The following is an 18,854-nucleotide window of genomic DNA, read 5'->3' on the forward strand; positions in this document are numbered from 1 at the left end:
TGTGTGTGTGTGTGTGTGTGTGTCTCTGCACACCGCACTCTCCCCCAGGGGCAGACCCCTCCTGCTCGGGGAGGGCAGGGCAGGGCAGAGCAGGGCAGGGCAGAGCAGAGCGCTGGGATCTCCTGCAGGCTCCCTGCCTCCCGGGGGCAGCGCCGCCTGGCGCCAGCTCCGCCGCTCGGCTGGTGCCGCCTGGTCCCTCCAGACTCCCTCTCCCAGCGCTGGGTTTCCCTCCCTGGGACGCAGGCGCAGGCGGCAGTTCTGCCCCCCCCCTCCCAGCCCCACTGGCCGGGCTGGGCCGGGGCTGGGTCCTTCCCCCCGGCCAGGCTGCGCCCACCCGCCCGCCTGCTCCTTCCAGCCCCTCCGCGTCCGCAGGCGCCAGCTCCGCTCTGGGCCACACCGGCCTGGGCTCCTCAGCGCTGGGGCAGGTTTCCCTGGGTGTGGGCACAGCCCCCCGCCCCGCCCCGCCCCAGCCCCTCGCTCACAGGGCCGGGGCACCTTGGCCAGGCAGAGCTGGAGTCTCTGCGTCTCGCGGCAGGGACACGCTCCGGCCGCCCCCGGCAGTGGGACCTGGCTCCGGCCGGCTCAGCCACATCCTCCCCAGTGGGGGGAACCCCCGGGGGGCGTCTGCTTGGCCGAGCGGAGGAGATTCTCCCACTGGCCAGCCCAGCCCAGCCCAGCCCAGCCCAGCCCGGCCCAGCTGTGTTCAGCGCACACGGGCCGGGGAGCCTGATGATGCCTTAAAGCTGCTGGGCCCCAGTCCCTGATCTCAGGGCCTGCGGCTGCGGCTGGGCCTGTCAGTGCCCCGGGAGTTTGTTCGGCCCATTGGCAGCACTGACTGGTGTTGTCAGATGCTACCAGCGTGGTGCTCTGCTCTCTGCAATGCTGGTATCGCTCGGCTGCGTGCGTGTTCCCTCTGTGCGCTGCCCCAGCTCTGCAGACAGCCGACACAGCAGACCCGAGGAGAACCCCCAGTGACCACAGAGGCTAGTAAGGTGTGAAGGCGCGTTGGCCAGGTTTCTTGCCGTATTGGATACAATAGTGGTTCCCTGCAGACTCCTCAGTCTAAGTCAGGGCAAACTACAAATATGCACCCGCGGTCAATGGACTCGGCTCAGTCAGTGGCAGGACTTTCCACTGCCCCCTCGGCCGGACCCAGACCACACCCCAGGGGTACATTCTTATACACAGGTACAAACAACTTACACCTCACTCCTGACGTACTGGGGTACAACCCTTCTACGTAGCCAGGTGCCGCCTCTCACCTTGTACATGTTGGTTTGAACAAAACAACTCCCTTTGCCCCTGTCATTGGGGTGGGTCGGCCTGTTCGTTCTTATCTGTGGGATGTTCCAGGGTCGGGAGTTCTGGTTCCGTGTTCACACTTCAATATGCCAGGTAGAGATGTCTATGCACCAGCGACCCTCTTCCTGCCGCCTTCTGTGAGCAACGCGACGCTTTAGCTCACAGCTGCACTTGGCTTTCTGTTAGCAAAGTCCTGACCATTCCTTTGGTTCAGGCCTAAGGCCTCACACTGGGCCGGTACTTACTACATGACTACAACTGGGAGCAGGGAGTGCGACCCCCTGGGCAGCTGGGCAGAGAGGCCGGGCGTGCGGGAGGGAAATGCGGCGATGGACGGGCAGAGGGGTGTGTGGGCATTGCCAGACACACACGACAGCTGGGCAGAGAGGCCGGGCGTGTGGGAGGGAAATATGGCGATGGACGGGCAGAGGGGTGTGTGTGCATTGCCAGAAACACACGACAGCTGGGCAGAGAGGCCGGGTGTGTGGGAGGGAAATACGGCCATGGACGGGCAGAGGGGTGTGTGGGCATTGCCAGACACACACGACAGCTGGGCAGAGAGGCTGGGCGTGCGGGAGGGAAATACGGGGATGGACGGGCAGAGGGGTGTGTGGGCATTGCCAGACACACACGACAGCTGGGCAGAGAGGCCGGAAGTGCGGGAGGGAAATATGGCGATGGACGGGCAGGGGGGTGTGTGGGCATTGCCAGACACACACGACAGCTGGGCAGAGAGGCCGGAAGTGCGGGAGGGAAATATGGCGATGGACGGGCAGAGGGGTGTGTGGGCATTGCCAGACACACACGACAGCTGGACAGAGAGGTTCTCTGTGCCTTACATATTGAGTCTGTTCTGGTCTGGCTATGGATGGGCTGAAGAAGTGGGTCTCTCCCACGAAAGCTCATTGCCTAATAAATTATTTTTTTCATCTTTAAAGTGCTCCTGGGCTGCTGTTTGGTTTTGACCGTACATAGACGAGCACGGCTATCTCTGTTACTAGAAAGGAAGTGGAGGGGAAAGTCCCTCCCATCCAGGTGGGTGACAGGACATGGGAGGAAGAGTTCGGTGGAGGCCGAGCAATGCTGAGTGAATGGCTCGTGCCGGGGCGGGGGGACTGCTGTCACCTGGGGGAAGCTGGTCTGAATTCAGGAGTCAGCTCAGACCCCAGCCTGCTGAGCCGGCAGCCCAGCCACAGGGGAAGGGGCTGGCTATGGACGGGCAGGTGAGAAGGGTTGGGAGATGCTGACCTGCTGCACCGGTGATGGAGCAAAACTTTCTTTTCCTCTCTCCTGCTTTGGGAACGTCCCCAGGGCTCAGTGTGGCGTTCCCCAGGCAGCCCCCTCGTTAGCTTAATTGGAGAAGGGGGAGGGTGAAGCTCGAGTTAGATAACGATATTCGAGAGCTGACTATAAATGCAGGCAGAGAGATGGGAGAGCTGCATCTCTGGGCAGAAGGACGGAGCGATGGAGCACATGCAGATCTCAGCTACAGGGGTGTAGAGACAGAACCAGCCTGGGTAAGTGAGAGAGATTCATGTCGGGCTGGACAGATAACACGAGTCAAAAGCAAATTCACTGCCCAGATTTGATCTAATCCTTCGTGAGGTAAATCTTCCATCTCCTCCACTGAGACTTTGCCTGACTCGCGGCTGAGTGAAAAGCAGAAATGGCCGGATCTGGGCTCAGGGCTGATCTGGCACATTCACAAAGGGGCGAGGGAAGTTTGTGCCTTTGCTCTGTCGGCGCGAAGGGGACGGCACATTCCTGGGACCGTCAGCTCAGCAGACTGGTTTCTCAGTTCGCAGATCAGCGCAGGTCTACGCCCTCGGGGACTTTGTTTTATGTTATTTGCTGCCGTTTCTGAGCTTCATTTTTCTGTGGCTCAATTTCTCTCCTTTGTGGTGGTTTTTGGGCCTGTCCTTAACATCTCCTTTTACACCAATCTCCCAACCCTGGGGCACAAAGTGAGCCTCACACAGCTAGAAAAGTGCTCCCGAATCTCCTTCTCTGCAGGTAAAACCCTGCAGCACAAAGGGTGTTTGGGCCGCGCCCCAAGAGCGATGTTTGCTCATTCCCAGGTTCAGCACTCAGCTGGGGGAGAGGGGAACACGTCGGTGTGTCCAGAGTGACTCAGACCGACTGCAGGGCTGGGCCAAAAGAAGTTGATGAGGGTCAAGAAGGATAAGTGCAGCGTGCAGGAGAATCCCAAGTGCTGTTGCAGGCTGGGGAGTGACTGGCTCAATAAGAGTGCGGCAGAAAAAGACCTGGGGATGATAGGAGCAGAGAAGGATCCGTGTGAGTCTACACACTGTCAAAACAAAATACCGGTCAAGCAGCACTTTAAAGACTCACAAAATAATGTATTAGGTGATGAGCTTTCGTGGGACAGACCCACTCTGGGGGTTACAGTGGATGAGAGGCTGGATGTGAGTCAAGTTCGTGCCCTTGCAGCCAAAAAGGCGAACGGCATCTTGGGGTGTATTAGGAGGAGCATTTCCAGCAGATCCAGAGAAGTTATTATGCCCCTCTGCTCGGCACTGGTGAGGCCACATCTGGAGTATCGTGTCCATTTCTGGGCTCCCCAGCATAGAAAGGACGTGGATGGATTGGAGAGGGTCCAGCGAAGGGCAACTGAAAATGACTGCGGGGCTGGAGCACATGAACCACGATGAGATGCTGAGGGATTTGGGCTTATTTAGTTTGCAGAAGAGAAGAGTGAGGGCGGATTTGACAGCAGCCTTCAGCTTCCCCAAGGGGGCTTTAAAAAAGATGGAGAGAGGCTGTTCTCGGCAGTGGCAGATGACAGAACAAGGAGCAACGATCTGAAGTTGCAGAGGGGGAGCTGAAGGTTGGCTATTACGAAAGCTATTTCACCCGGGCGGTGGTGAAGCACTGGTCTGTGTTACCTCGAGAGCTGGTGGAATCTCCATCCCTAGAGGTTTTTAAGTCCCAGCTTGATGATGATGATTTAATTGGCTGGGATGATTTAGTTGGGTTTGGACATGCTTTGGGCAGAGGGCTGGACTCAATGACCTCCTGAGGTCTCTTCCAGTCCTGGGATTGTATGAGTGACTTGGCCGAGCTCTTCCTTAACCTGCGCCTTGTTGTAACAAAACCAAACAGCAGAAATGTGGCACTTTAAAGACTAACAAATTGATTTATCAGGTGATGAGTTTTTTGTGGGACAGACCCACTGCTTGAGCTCTGCCTTGTTGTGAAATGGTGACTCAGCTTCCCCAAGGTGACATTGTCAAAGAGAATTTGCAGGTGAGCTGGTGAGGACCAGGAATGTCTGTGCTGTGGGACGTTGAGTTCTGAGAGTTCTGAGTTGGAAAAAAGGAAAATGAATTATCACCATTTCCCACACAAGTAAAACTCCGGGGTAGCAGGGTTTTGGCCTCTACCTCAAAGCCCAGCTTCACTTCCTCTTCCTCACTCTGCAACAGAGGTCAGGACATCTGTCGCCCAACAGGATCTAGGAGCAGGGGTCTCACTCCCTTCCCAGAGGACTTCTGCTCCAAAATCAGTCTGACCCCACTGACAGTCTCTCTGCCGGGTTTTGCATTCAGAAGGAAATGCCTCGGGTAAAGCTGATTCCCCTTTTCAATCACTAGTATTGTATTTTAATCAACCTGCTTTTGGTAGGATGGGCGGACTGGGACGGTCGTGTGGTCTGACCCGAATGGCAAATCAAAACAGCTCTAATAATAATGTGGAGGGAGGAAGGGAAGTTAAGGGCAATTTTCTACCCTGTGCTGTGCAGGAGGTCAGATTAGAGAGGTTCTAATCAATCTCTCTGGTGCGAAACCCAATGAAATGTTGTTCTCTCTCTGTTTTCTTGTACTCTCCCATCGCTCTGTCTCCTCCATCGGTTGTCTCTAGTTGTACCTGGAGACTGTTCAGCCTTCAGGGAAGGTGGAGTCTTCTAGTTCTGTGTTTGTGCAGTGCCTAGCGCAGAGGAGGTCTGGTTCCTAGCGTCGATGTGTCCTGTGGCTGCTTGGCTCCACCGCAGTAACACCAAAGATAAATACAAGTAATAAACAGTGCAGGTATTGTTATTGTTTCAAAGGTTTGTAACTCTGAAATATTCATCAAAGACAAAAGACACAGGTGTGAGCCCCTAAAAGAGAGCAAGGGACTCCTGTGTTGTAAGTCAAGCATTTGATTGAGGCGTGGTCAACCCTTAAAAGAAGGGTGACCATAGCTACATGGGTCAGAGGTGGGCAAAATCCACATCCCTGACTAAGAGTACTATGCTGCAGAGCCCCAAAGAGTGGCCATCCCTGTGCTGATGGAAGAATGGTTCCCTCGACACATCACCTCTCACCTGGAGAGGTCGTATTTCTACACTCACAGAGACCTTTCTTCTGGCGTAGCTGGTGCCGTGCTGCTCGGGCCATGGCCAGGAACCTGCCCACTGCAGTTTCCATCGTGTAGACGTAGCGTCAGGCTTTGCAAAAGGGGGGAATAAGCAGCTTCGCACAACGTGATTTTTTAATCACGACAGATCATTTCAACAGCTGTTTTTAAACCTTTTCAATTATTACCACCTGAAGTGTTCAGTTTTGGAACGACCCTGGACATTGAGATTGGGAATCAAAGCAGCGTGACTGGTAAAACACCAGCTGTGAACACCCCGTCAGTCTGTGTGAAGGAAATAGCCTGAACTCAAACGAGGAAGTTCCCAAGTAGCATTTGTCCTACTTCACCAAGCTGTAAGTTTCAGTTATCAGTGGAAACAGTTTTTCATCGTTGTTCACGCATGTGGTGAAATGTACATTTATCACGTGCTGGGATTTCCTAATAAAAACACAAATTCTTGTGTGGGGAGAGGTGGCTCCGTTGGAAGGTGGGGGTAGGGTCCACAGTGACCTGAAAGATTTGGAAGACTGGGCCAAAAGAAACCTGATGAGGTTCAGCATGGAGAAGTGCAGAGCCCTGCCCTTGGGATGGAAGAATCCCAAGCATTGTTACAGGCTGGGGACCGACTGGCTAAGTAGCAGTGCAGCAGAAAAGGACGTGGGGATTACAGTGGATGAGAGGCTGGATAGGAGTCAACAGTGTGTCCTTGTAGCCAAGGAGGCTAACGGCACATTGGGATGCATTAGGAGGAGCATTTCCATCAGATCTAGAGAAGTTATTATTCCCCTTCATTTGGCACTGCTGAGGTTTTAAGAGGAGGGCGAGAGGCTGCTCTCAGTAGTGACAGATGGCAGAACAAGGAGCAATGGTCCCAAGTTACAAGGACGTGGAGGGAAGGTGGAGGTTGGATATGAGGAAAAACTCTTTCCCTGGGTGGAGGTGAAGCACTGGAATGTGTTACCCAGAGAGGTGGTGAAATGTCCATCCCCTGAGGTTTAAAGTCCTGGCTTGACAAAGCCAGGACTAGGGTGATTTAATTAGGGTTGATCCTGCTTTGGGCAGGAGGCTGGACTTAGTGAGCTGCTGAGGTCCCTTCCAGCCCTGGGATTCCGTGATTCTATGTTTCTAGCGCAGAGGTTCTTGAAATGGGAGGTTGGGAGCCGTCAGCCCCCACACAAGCCCTGCTTTGCCTCCAGTATTTATGGCTGGTTCGTTATCTAAAAATGCCGGTGGTGGAGACGGGGGGAGGCAGGAGGAGGTTTGCTGTGGGAAAGGGGCTGCGAGTACCAACGCTGGAGAACGGATGTTCTAAGCCTCACAGTAAAAACCCTTAAAAGTGCAATCACCCAGCACTTGGCTGGGACACTGGCAGGATGTGAAGCCAAACCCCAGAAAGTGGCTTTGTTCTTCCTCTTCTGCTACTACTGCTACTGATTTCCTGTCCCCCAAGCGGATGTGAGAGTAGCAGGCAGTGAAGTGAACAGCAAAGGTCGATCTTTTTAGGACACTCATTTCAGTTTGGGTTTGATGGAAAATTGGTGTTGTGACCAAATGAACTTTTTCAAGACAGGTGACTCGACTTCCCATGGAAATTGTACATCTTTGACAAACGGAAACACCATTTTGGCTTAAAATTGAAAATTTCCAGTTTTGGGAGTTTCTGTTCCCATGAAAAGGGAAAGTGTGGTATGAACACACCCCCTGAATGCCCCCATTCATGTTCCTACACGACTGTTTTCTAGTGTGCCAAGACCACAAATCCCCCTGAGATTTCATCACTTGGGGTCCTCTGAAAGCGCTGCCCAGCTCTGTTTGAATGGCTCAGGGACAGCTGCGTGAAGAGCGGGATACTGGGTTTGATTATTCAGAGAATCATAGAGTCAGAGAACCCTAGAGCTGGAAGGGACCTCAGGTGGTCATTGAGTCCAGCCCGCTGCCCAAAGCAGGACCAACCCCAACTAAATCATCCCAGCCAGGGCTTTTATTGGGATGAATTGACACAGACCCAGCAGTGGCTCATTTCATAGATCCCAGCCCAGTGGGGGGCAAACTGCAGTTGTCTGGATGCACCCGGCCCGTCAGGGTCATTCCCTGGGGGCTGTGAGAGCTTTAGCTGAGGTTGACCGGCCACACGCCTGGCTCCCAGATCTCCCACTGGCTGTGGTTGTTAGTTCTCAGCCAACGGGGGCTGCAGGAAGTGGCAGCCAGCACGACCCCGAGGCCCAAGCTGCCTCCCACAGCTCCCACTGGCTCAGGACGGCAAATCGTAGTCAGTGGGAGCTGCGGGACCAGGCCTGTGGACAGTCAGCACCAGCAAAAGGCCTTGTGCCCCACCTGTGGGTGTCCCTGAGGGGCTGGGTGCAACCTGCCAGCCACAGGTTGTCCACCGCTGGTTTAGCCTGAAGTCCTGCGTGACACTGGCCTTAGAACCGCCCCGGACCAATCCAGGCTGGAACGAGAGCAGGTGTGTGAGGGGGAAAACTCAACCTGGCTTTAAAAGCGGCAGGTGATGGAGCAGCCCCTGAGCCTCACTGTGAAAGACGTCCCCATTGCTCCGGGTGGGAACTTCTCTCGCTTCAGAATTCAGCTGTTGGACGGTGTCAGACGGGTTGAAACTCTCTCGTCCAGCAACTTCCTGCGTCCGGCAGGACCATGGAGGCTGCTGGGCCAGGGACCTCCAGCTGTGCGGGTTGCAGCACAGCCCTGCTGCTGGCAAGGAGCCCCTGCTGGAATCCTACTCTGGGGAGCCTGGGGGGCAGCCATGGGGTAGGCAGCCAGGTCAGGGAGACCCACTGCTGGGAGCCTGGCTGGGGTTGGGGAGCCTCACTGTGGGGAGTCTAGCCCCAGCTGGGAGCCCTGCCAGCAGCCTACAGCCCTGAGGACCCCTGGCTGGGGTGGGGAACCCCAGCAGCCCCATGGCACAGGGAGCTGGCTGTGGAAGGGATCCCCACCAGCAGCTCCACAGCTTCAGTGATCCTGGCTGGGGTTGTGAGGAACCCTGCAGGAGTAGGGCCTCCCTCCAGGCACGTTGGGAGCTTAACTTCCCCTTGTCCGGTAAACCCCCATGTTCGGGACCACTCTCATCCTGAGGGTGCCGGGTGAGGGAGGTACAACCTGTAGAGCAGATCACAGAGTCCACTATTATAGAAACTTGTTTCTCATATAGACATTTAAACTTATTTCTCCCCACAATGCAGAGGAATTCAAAAAACTGTGGTAAGAAAGAGCTTAAAATGCTCTTTCTTTCTTTCTTTCTTTCTTTCTTCGCAGACCCCCAGGCTCACGATGGAGCAGGAGAACCACACCCGAGTGCGGGAGTTCATCCTTGTGGGATTCCCAACCATCCTGGAGCTGCAGGTGCTGCTCTTTGTGGTGTTCCTCACCATGTACCTGCTGACCCTCCTGCAGAACATGGTCATCATTGCCCTGATCTGGACCAACCTCCACCTCCACAAGCCCATGTACTTCTTCCTCAGTCACCTCTCCTTCCTGGAGGCTTGGTACATCTCGGTCACCGTCCCAAAGCTGCTGGTGAATTTCCTGGTGGTGAATAAGAGCATCTCCTTCCTGGGCTGCATGGTCCAGCTCTACTTCTTCATTGCCTTGTTCTGCACTGAATGTGCCCTCTTAGCTGCCATGGCCTATGACCGCTATGTGGCCATCTGTAACCCACTGCGCTACCCGACTATCATGAGTCACCGGCTGTGCCTGCAGCTGGCGGTGGGCTCCTGGCTGACTGGCTTCCTCATGTCCATACTGAAGGTCTTCTTCATCGCCCAGCTGTCATACTGTGGCCCCAATGTCATCAACCACTTCTTCTGTGACATCTCCCCATTGCTCAACCTCTCCTGCTCCGACATGACAGTGGCAGAGATGGTGGACTTTGTCTGTGCCTTGATCATCCTCCTCATCCCCCTCTCCGTCACTGTCACCTCCTACATCTGCATCATCAGCACCATCCTGCGCATCCCCACCGCCCAGGGCAGGAGGAAGGCCTTCTCCACCTGCGGCTCCCACCTCACTGTGGTTGTCGTCTTCTTCTCAACCACCGTCTTCATGTACGCCCGGCCCCGGAGGATCTACTCCTTTGACCTCAACAAGCTCGTGTCCGTGGTGTACACCATTGCCATCCCCATGTTGAACCCCTTCATTTACTGCCTGAGGAACCAGGAAGTGAAGGGGGCACTAAGAAAGATGCTGGGTGTCAAGAGTGCTGACCCCAACGTCTCTAGCAGTGACCACTAGCCTTGAGTTGGGCCCAGAACGGACCCACCACTGGAACTCTTCACACACACAAGCTGCTCACAGGCAGTGAGGCTTCAGATTTCCTGGACAGGATTCTACTCAGGCCGATGGATTGTGAGAAGTCACTGGGGGAAGGACTGGGTTTCCACATCCATCTTGGCTGGAGAGTTGAGCGTGAAGAAGCTAAGAAAGTCTGGCTGTAGAGAAGGAGGAAGATTTACACAAGTTCTGATCACAGATCAACTGATTAATGGCCAAGAGCAAAGGGAACAGAAAGACAGTTCTTTCATTTTGGTACTGTTGGGAAATGGGTTGAGCAGTTGGGGTCCCTCGCTGGCAGAGCGCGAGATTGGTTCTGTCTTAATTTGGCTCCCAGTCTGAATGTAAAACAATTTGACTTACTGATCACAAGGACAAAATCATGTTCTGGCAATCAGAAAAACAAATCCATTGCTTCTGTGAGTTGTCCTCCCTGGAAGTTATAGGGGTAATACCCCCTTGTCTTCCCATGACGTTAAAATGAACATGCAGACACTGTGGGAACCACTGTCCTGGGTTTGGCCCATCTTGTTGAAAGCCGGCCAAGCGAGGTGTCTAATGAAAGCTGGTCCTTCACTGAATATTGATGCTGTTTATATATTTGTATCATTTTTGCATGTGGAGTTATGAGTATTGGCTCTGGGCTTAGAGTTGAAATTGTCGCCTCTGGGAGACCACAATGGGAGGCCACATGGCACGTGCTGTACAGGGATTGCTAGCCAGGTTCAGCAGCACCTGAGTTCAATCCACACCTCAGGAATTTAGCTGTGGCCATGTAGCCCAGAAGGCCGCCGACGGCAGAATGCTCGAAAAAGGACACGGAGAGGTGAGCTTATGTGAGAGGCTCCATTTTGGACGTGCTTTCACACAGGCAGGAACAGACGATCTCCCTCCACATGGACAAGGGTATAAAGGGGACCCTGAGGCTCGTCCATGAAGTCCTCAGTCCTCAGCCCTCATTCTTCAATCCAGCTCATCACTTCAGGAACACCTCTGCTGTGAACTGACCTGGAAGGGCCGCAGACCCAGCCTAACCAAGGACGTGCTCCAGAGACATTTAAGATAGACACCTATTCCCTCTGCTGCAACCCGCATCAAGAACTGTGTGATTCATGTATGCAATTTGCTCTATCAATATTTACTGTCATTCTATTCTTTCTTTTTATTAATAAACCTTTAGATTTGAGATTCTAAAGGATTGGCACGGTGTGCTTTTTGGGGAAGATCTGGGTATGTATTGACCTGGGGCTGTGGCTGATTCTTTGGGACTGGAAGAACCTTTGTGGTTTTGGTGAGATAGGTTGACGTAATCTCCAATCTGTGAGGAGGGTACTGGCTGTGGCACAAGAGCGTTTTGGTTGTGGAACTGGTTTGGTGCTGAGGAGGACCCATGGTCTAGGGCTGTAAGGAGCCCTGTTTTAAGCAATTTGCCCTGGTTTGGCTCTCTCAGCTGTGCCCCAGGAAACCTCCTATATTACATTAGAAATAACTTAATTGAAACTAAAATCCATGACTCTCCTCTCACTCACCCTGGGAGGAAGGAGAAGTAACCCTACTGACATGCTTGATGTTACACTGGAAAGAGGTTGTACAAGAATAAGGCCCAAACTTAGAAGTGAAACAACAAACGGACATAGGTTGTGTTTTCCTCCAGACTGAGCAAGATTTCAGTGATTTCAATCAGCTTCGGTTTCTGGTTAATGAGAAAAAAATCAAACCCGGCGAACACCCAGGCTGGGTATTTTTAAAGCTGCAGACTGGACTCATAGCTCATCGAATCACAGAGCACTAAAACTTGAAGGGACCTTGAGAGGTCATTGAGTCCAGTCCCCTCCCTCCCAGCAGGACCAAGCACCACCTAGACCTTCCCTGATAGATGTCTGTCTAACCTGTGGTCGTGAATGAATGGCTGTAAAGGGTTCACAGAAGGCTGTCAGCAGGGGGTGGTCAGGTAAGTTAACGGGTGAAACTTTTTTGAACTGCAAACAAATGCAGTCTGAGGGGTCTTTGTCTGTGTGGCTGATGCCGAGGAGACAGGGAGAGATGACTGCTCCCAAGCGGTTGGAATGAATCTAATAAATATCCTGACTGTCTCAAATCAGCCATAGATAGGTAGGGGAAGGGAAATGTGCAGATCAGGTTATGGTTATTTGGTGTGGACTGACTGTCCTTCTCTTTAGTTGCTTTGGTTAATGACTTGATTTTTCCCCTGGTCATCTCTAATTTTTCAGATGAATCCCAGGGAAGTAATGCTGCAGCCGGCATGGTTTCTCTTCTCGTCTTTTGTGAATAAATGACTTGTTCAAAGCACACGATGTGATTCCTGTGTCCTAGAGATTTCTTGTTTCTGTGCATGTTCAGGCCTTAGACAACAAGGCCGGCTACTAGATTACATTCTTGGTGGCTAAGCTCTCTCCTGAGGGAGGGTTAAGAGCCTGGGGCACCCCCCTGGGAGAGGTCCTGAGTGTGTCTGCCTGGGTTAGGGGATTTTTTCCCACTCAGGTGGTGGCTGTGATTACACCCCTGCCCCCAGGTCAGGGCATCTGTGACCTTGGGGAGCTTTTCAAGCAAAGGCTTTTACAGACCAGGTATTTTCTGAAGATCTTGCAGGACCCCACCTTCTGCACTCGGAGTGTCAGAGTGGGGAGTAGCCCTGACATGCTGGCAGCAGAGGTGGGATCATTTTGACCCAGGAACACAGACCTCGGGGTTTTAAAGGGACACTTTTTAACTTTCTTTTGCTATTTGGGATGGTGCTGCCTGTGGGGGAACAGGCCCTCATAGAGGTTTCAGCTGTAAAGCTGAGAGTCCAGACCAAAGAGCTGATTTTTTGCTAGCCTTCAGGGCAATAGATAGCTGGATAGAGTAGTGCAGGAACCAGCCCAGTGTAAGAACTGGGGACAGGCACAGCAGCTTGGAAGCAACCGTGGACATGAGCCAAATGGCACAACGCAGGGCAGATGGAAGGAGTGAATCTGACCTGGCCACACGATGGACCACAAGGTGGCCTGCTAAACCCATGGTTGTGAGCTCAGTATTTGAGGGGGCCACTTAGGGATCTGGAGGCAACAGATTTAAAAAAGAAAAATGCCGGTGCTTGGTCCTGCCAAGCAAGCAGGGGACTGGACTCAATGAGCTCCTGAGGTCCCGTCCAGTCCTACGAGGAGGCTGCCTTGCAGGAGGGCAGAAGCTCTCTAAGGAGGAGAGGAAGCTCTAAGGAGAAGCAGGCAGAAGGCCGGCGCATGGGAGCAGAGTTGAAACGTGCACAGATGGAAGCAGAGGCAGCGCGCGGAGCTGGCGCTAGGAGTGAGATGGGCAGAAGTTGAACTGGAAAAGCTCAGGTGGCGGAATGCTCCAGGTAAACCGTCTCCCCCCAGCTCCAACCTCTGTTCAACAGCCCAGAAAACTGCCCATGTACCAGGTGGGAGACAGCGTAGAACTTTTCTTCCGCAATGCTGAGAGGGCCGGTCAGGGGCACGACGCCCCCACAGCTCAGTATACGATGGAATTAAGATCTCAGATCACTGGCCCCTTTCTAGGAGCGGCAGCTGACGTGTCTGAGGACGCCAGGAACGGTGATGAACTGGTGAAGCGAGAGGCTGTGCTGATGATGGGCCTCACTGCTGAGGAGGCCTGTTGTCATTTCAGAGCCCTGTGGTGGCACCAGGACGTGGCATTTCCCGGCCATGCCCGTCGTGTAGCTAAAAGCAGGAAAACATGGCTCTCGGGAGAGAAGGCTGGCAGCCTTTTGCGAGTGACACCTCTTCCCTCTCACTGGGTAGCATATTGTTTCCTTCCAGGTCCTAATATTATTTTGTCTGTTAACCATCCTCTTTATCTGTATAATCACAATTCAAGGGCATGGCCGTCTGCAATTGTTAGCATATGTTTGGCCGACCCCTTTTCAATACCCTGTTAATATTGCCAACCCCACGGCACTGCTGTTGCCTGGTACCTGTATCCCAGTCCCATTTGGGCCTCCTTTAAATAGGCTGGTTGTACAAGGGCAACCACCTGCACTGTAATGTACTCGTCACAGTGGGCTAGAGGCCACGTTGGCAGCAGTGGGGATGCGGGTGGGTTTCCTCTACTCTTTTACCACTGAAACCCTGGAGAATAACCCGCAGAAATGTGGTAGACCTAATGCTGGAGCACCTGCGTCACAAGGTTGAATGTTAGAGGCCACCTTTCTGGGCACCCGACATCTGTGGAAGTGGACAAGCTCCTCTTTATGAAGCACTGTGTGGGTCTTACCTCCAACATGAGCCTGCCACTGGCCTGCATGATTAAGCCTGGCTGTAGGCAGGTCCAAAAAGTCTCCCATAATGGGTCAAATAGTTTTATCAGTGGGTTCTGTGTCTGCTAGGGACTGGTGGGTTGCAGTCACTTGTGCACCTGTTGATGCCACCACCCAAGTGGAAAAAATCATTTTAAATCCCAGGAGGACCCACTTGGGATGTCGCCCTGGGGGTACCCTGGAAAGAGAGAGGAAGAAATTAAGCTGCAACCTGATAGCTGCAATTCCGCCTTGGGCAGGCATATCCACAGAGCCTTCCCTAGGACCCAGGAGTCAGATCATCGCCTGGAAGAAGCTGGTTCATTAGCAAACAAAAGAAGATAAAGCGCCCACATGCGGTGACAGGGCGCACGTGGACGGGGTGTTACAGGGAATTTAAAACAACAAAAGGGGAGATGATCGCACAGAAAACCACTTCCCTGGGGTTGAGTTTAAGAGTTACAGGGTGTGTGTGTGCAGGGGAGAGCGGCGGGAAAGAGGAACACCAGCCAGCCTGAGAAACCCTGCACCGAGCTGGAAACAAATGAGGAACGGATCACGTCTGACGGATCATTCCCTTTCTACTTACATTTCTGTATGCCCAGCTCACGGTGTGGCCGAAATATTACCGGATTTATTAAGCCCACCAGCGTGGTTTCTCTGCTGTGTTCAGACGCAGACTGAGCCCCCTCAGGAGGTAACAGCTTCCGTTCAAAGATCCCTCTCTCTGCCCATTGGCTGACCTGGTAGCTTTCCAGCGGAGAACCCCCTCTCGCTGGGTTTCCCCCATCAGAGGAATTCAATCACGACAGCTGGTTTCTGAAAGCAACCACATTACGCCTCCCTTTCCGCAGGGACTGCTGGACCTCCTTGTTCCTGAGGCAGTAGATGGCAGGGTTGACCAAGGGAGTCAGGACGGTGTAGAAGACAGAGAAGGGTTTGTGCAGGGCCGTGGGCGTGGTGGCTGTTGGAACCACATGGACACTGATCAGGCACACGTAGAAAACGGTCAGCACAAAGAGGTGAGAGGAGCAGGTGGAAAAGGCCTTTTGCCTCCCGGTGGTGGACGGGATTCTCAGGATGGCGGCAATGGTCAGGGTCAGTAGCAAGGGCACAAGTGCCCCTATGGCAGCAACAACGGATGGCACCGGTTGCACAGTGCAGGTGTCCCACCAGGGCGGCTTTACCAGGGGTGTATAATCCCATCAGAAACGGCCAATCTCTTTGGAACCCCAGCACGGTAATTGCCACAAGAAAATATTTACTACTGTGCAGCCCACAGAGCTGCTTACCCAGGACCCCGCCACTAGCTGGCCACCAACCCGGCCACTCACCCGAGCAGCGTAACGGAGCAGATGGCTGGTCACTAAATACCGGTCGTAAGACATGGCCACAGCAGTGGAGCTTCTGTACTGGACAAGCCACCAAAGCGACACAGCTGCAGAAGACAAGGCTGTGCAGAAATGGGTCTGTCCCTAGTCAGGAGACTGGCCAGCAGCCTAGGCAAGATGACTTAGACTTAGACTTAGGTCCGCCCGTGCATCTGGGCACATTGGGCAACACGTGCTCACCAGTGATTTCAGTCGGCTGCAAATAATTCCGCCTCCTCCCATGTAGTAGGCATCCTTCAGTCTGCACAGACTATGGATCGCGCCCTTTAAAGTTTCAATTGAGGACTTCATTTACAGCATCTCTTGTGACTATGAAGACCCACACGAGAGTGACAGTCATTGCTGCATCTCTTGCAGATGTAGTGGGTGTCTGGCAAGTCCTTATTGTGCTTTCTGTGCATTCGCTTCTCCTCTGCTAGCTGTCTGATCTTCATCTCGCCCTTCTGAAGGCCCTTGCGTAACCCCTGCCTCCATCTGCTGCGGTCGTCTGCTAGTTCTTCCCAGTCGTCCAGCTCGATGTCTACCTCTCTGAAGTCTCTCTTGCAGACATCTTTGTAGCGCAACTGGGGGCGTCCGGGAGGTCTTTTGCCAGAGGCTAGCTAACCATACAGGATGTCTTTTGGAATCCTTCCGTCATTCATCCTGTGGACGTGGCCAAGCCAGCGGAGCCGACGCTGCCTGAGGAGGGTGTGCATGGTTGGGATTCCAGCTTGCTCGAGGATGGCTGTGTTGGTCACTCTGTCCTTCCATGATATTCCAAGGATGCGCCTGAGGTGGCGCAAGTGGAAGACGTTCAGCCTCTTTTCCTGGTGGGCATACAGGGTCCAAGTCTCGCTGCCATAAAGGAGGGTGCTGAGGATGCAGGCTCTGTAGACTTGCATTTTGGTGTGAGTGTACAGCTTGTTGTTATTCCACACTCTCTTGCTGAGTGTGGACAGAGTTGTGGCCGCTTTTCCGATCCTCCTATTTAGCTCAGTGTCCAACGACAGGGTGTCAGTGATGGTGGACCCGAGGTAAACGAACTCGTGGATGACCTCTAACGTATAGTTGTCAACAGTGTTTAATAAGTCTTCCTTAAATGTGGCGCGCCAGGTCTTGAGTGGCCTGCCTCTCTTCCTTCTTCCCTCTGCCGGTGTCCATCTCATTGCAGTCTTTGGGTGCAGTTGATCTGGCAGATGCAGAATGTGTCCAGCAAACTGCACTCTGAGCTCTGTCACGATATCCTGCAGTGCCCGTGACCCACATCTTTGTAGTATCTCCTCATCGGTAATGTGATCGCGGTAGGTGACACCCAGGATCTTTCGTAAGCAACGCTGGTGGAATACAAGATGGTGGAGGCGAAACAGATCTCCAGGAAGGGCAAGTTCCCTAGTAAGTAGGGCATGGGGGTGTGGAGGTGCTGGTCACACACAACCAGCGCAAAGATGAGACTGTTCCCAACCACAGTTGCAATGTAGGTCACTGGAGACACCAGGAAGAGAAGGGGCTGCAGCTCAGGGCCATTCCCAAATCCTAAATGATGAATTCCATGGTAGTGTTTGATTTCTTCCTTCTGCTCTCTCCAAACGACGTATCTAGAAAAAGACAGCCGTTAAATTCCGGCAGAGTGCACGCACACAGGCTGTGTTGTCAGTTACACTCGCAGAAACCTCACACCGCAACATCTCCAAAGGAAAAATGTTGTTGCCAATAACCATAGGAAGAAATAGATCAGAAAGAGGCTAAGCTCCCGTATCGTTGGACACAGAGCACGGAACCACGCGGAATTATACATGTCTCCCTTCGGTGTCCCCTGAACTTGAAATACGGTTGTGAGGCTGGGTTTAGACCTATGTTATCACAGCTCTGCCATAGCGAGCAATGAAGAAGATAGAACCAAAAATCATTTGACTGCTAATGAGAGATATTCAGTGTTCCAACACGGGCATACGAGGAGAGACTTAGAGGTAGTTTCCTCATAATACTGTGTTATGTCCAAATCTAGACTATGGCCCCTTTTCCTCTCCAGAAACAGTGTTCAGCAGCGGCAGTGAGGCTCTATGGGCAGCGTTTGAGTCTGGCTCATCCGTCCAATGCTGGATTTGCACGGTCGATGGCAATAACCTCACGTCGGTCCATTTTTGAATTCTGGCGTCTGAGAGTTTTTCCTTCTAAGACAAAGCTCTTTCATGTGGCTCGCACATGTACTGTCGAAGGACGATGGGCCCCGTCGTAGCAATCGTCACCACGTATTTCGATCTGAGGATGTAGATTCCCAGGATTTTGGATCGATGTTGAAATTTTTCATGATATTTTTGAACGTATCCTTGAATCTTAATTTTGTTCTTCCTCTGGTTCTCATCCCACAGGACAGTTCATCAAAGAGGATTTCCTTGGGAAGACGTTCATCACCCATTCTTCTCACATGACCAAGTCATCATAGTCTTCCACTGTTGAGGATCGCTATGAGGGTGGGTATGCCAGATCTGGACAGGACATCTGTATTTCAAACTTTATCTTGCCAGCTGATATTCATAATTCTGTGGAGGCAGCAAAGATGGAAGCTGCTCAATTTTTTCTCCTGGTTCGAGTAGGTGGCCCATGTAGAAGACATAAGAAAAATCCATACATGGGAAATGAAAGGTATTTTGAGTTTAACGCTAGCTCTGCAGCCAGCCGGCTAATTCCAATGTTGGGAAAATATGTGCCCATGAGCTCTGATACAGCTAGATGGGATAAAACTACTGGTGGCAATATGGGCGCACAAATAGCAGTGAGGGAGAGACGGATGTCGGAGTAGACATCTAGGACCTCATGTAGGATTGGGATTGGGCTATTGTCTGTGCTGCCAAGGCTATGCTGCTGTTGTAAGCCCAAGCACTGAGTCTGGCTTTGGATCGACTGGAGCAGGGAATTTCATAGACCAGATGAAGTACGTGTTAAAACTCTCGAATCCAGAACTTTCTCATCTGGCAACATCTGCAATCCAGCCACCAGTCCTGGCTCTCAGTGCTCTGTGCTGTTATTGAGCTGTAATTTACCCCAAATGTCTTCTAAGAGCTCAGTAATCTGAGGCTGTGTTGGTAACGTGCCGGACAATATTGGCCTTCCATGGTCTTGCAAGTTCTCTTGTTTGGCACCTGTCAGGTTCCGAGGGTACCGCGTGAGAGACATTCAACATGTACAGCCATCCCCCATATGATATACATGGACAGACTCAAGAGGCTGTGGTTTGTATGACAATATATCCAGCTGTCCGC

The 18,854-nt window shown here is 52.8% G+C and overlaps 1 protein-coding gene across 1 annotated transcript; it reads left to right on the forward strand.

The window, feature by feature from the left end:
* The first annotated feature begins 8,946 nt into the window (after positions 1-8,946).
* LOC142004908 (olfactory receptor 6B1-like) lies at positions 8,947-9,909 on the forward strand. Its single transcript, XM_074982588.1, has one exon. It carries the CDS (start codon positions 8,950-8,952, stop codon positions 9,907-9,909), a length of 960 nt encoding a protein of 319 aa, XP_074838689.1. The 5' UTR covers positions 8,947-8,949.
* Positions 9,910-18,854: the final 8,945 nt, after the last annotated feature.

This window comes from Carettochelys insculpta, chromosome 32 (assembly GCF_033958435.1).
Source record: "Carettochelys insculpta isolate YL-2023 chromosome 32, ASM3395843v1, whole genome shotgun sequence".
Classification (NCBI taxonomy): domain Eukaryota; kingdom Metazoa; phylum Chordata; order Testudines; family Carettochelyidae; genus Carettochelys; species Carettochelys insculpta.

Excerpts from the sequence above, each read along its gene's own strand:
- LOC142004908 (XM_074982588.1), top strand. The coding sequence starts at position 8,950 with ATGGAGCAGGAGAACCACACCCGAGTGCGGGAGTTCATCCTTGTGGGA.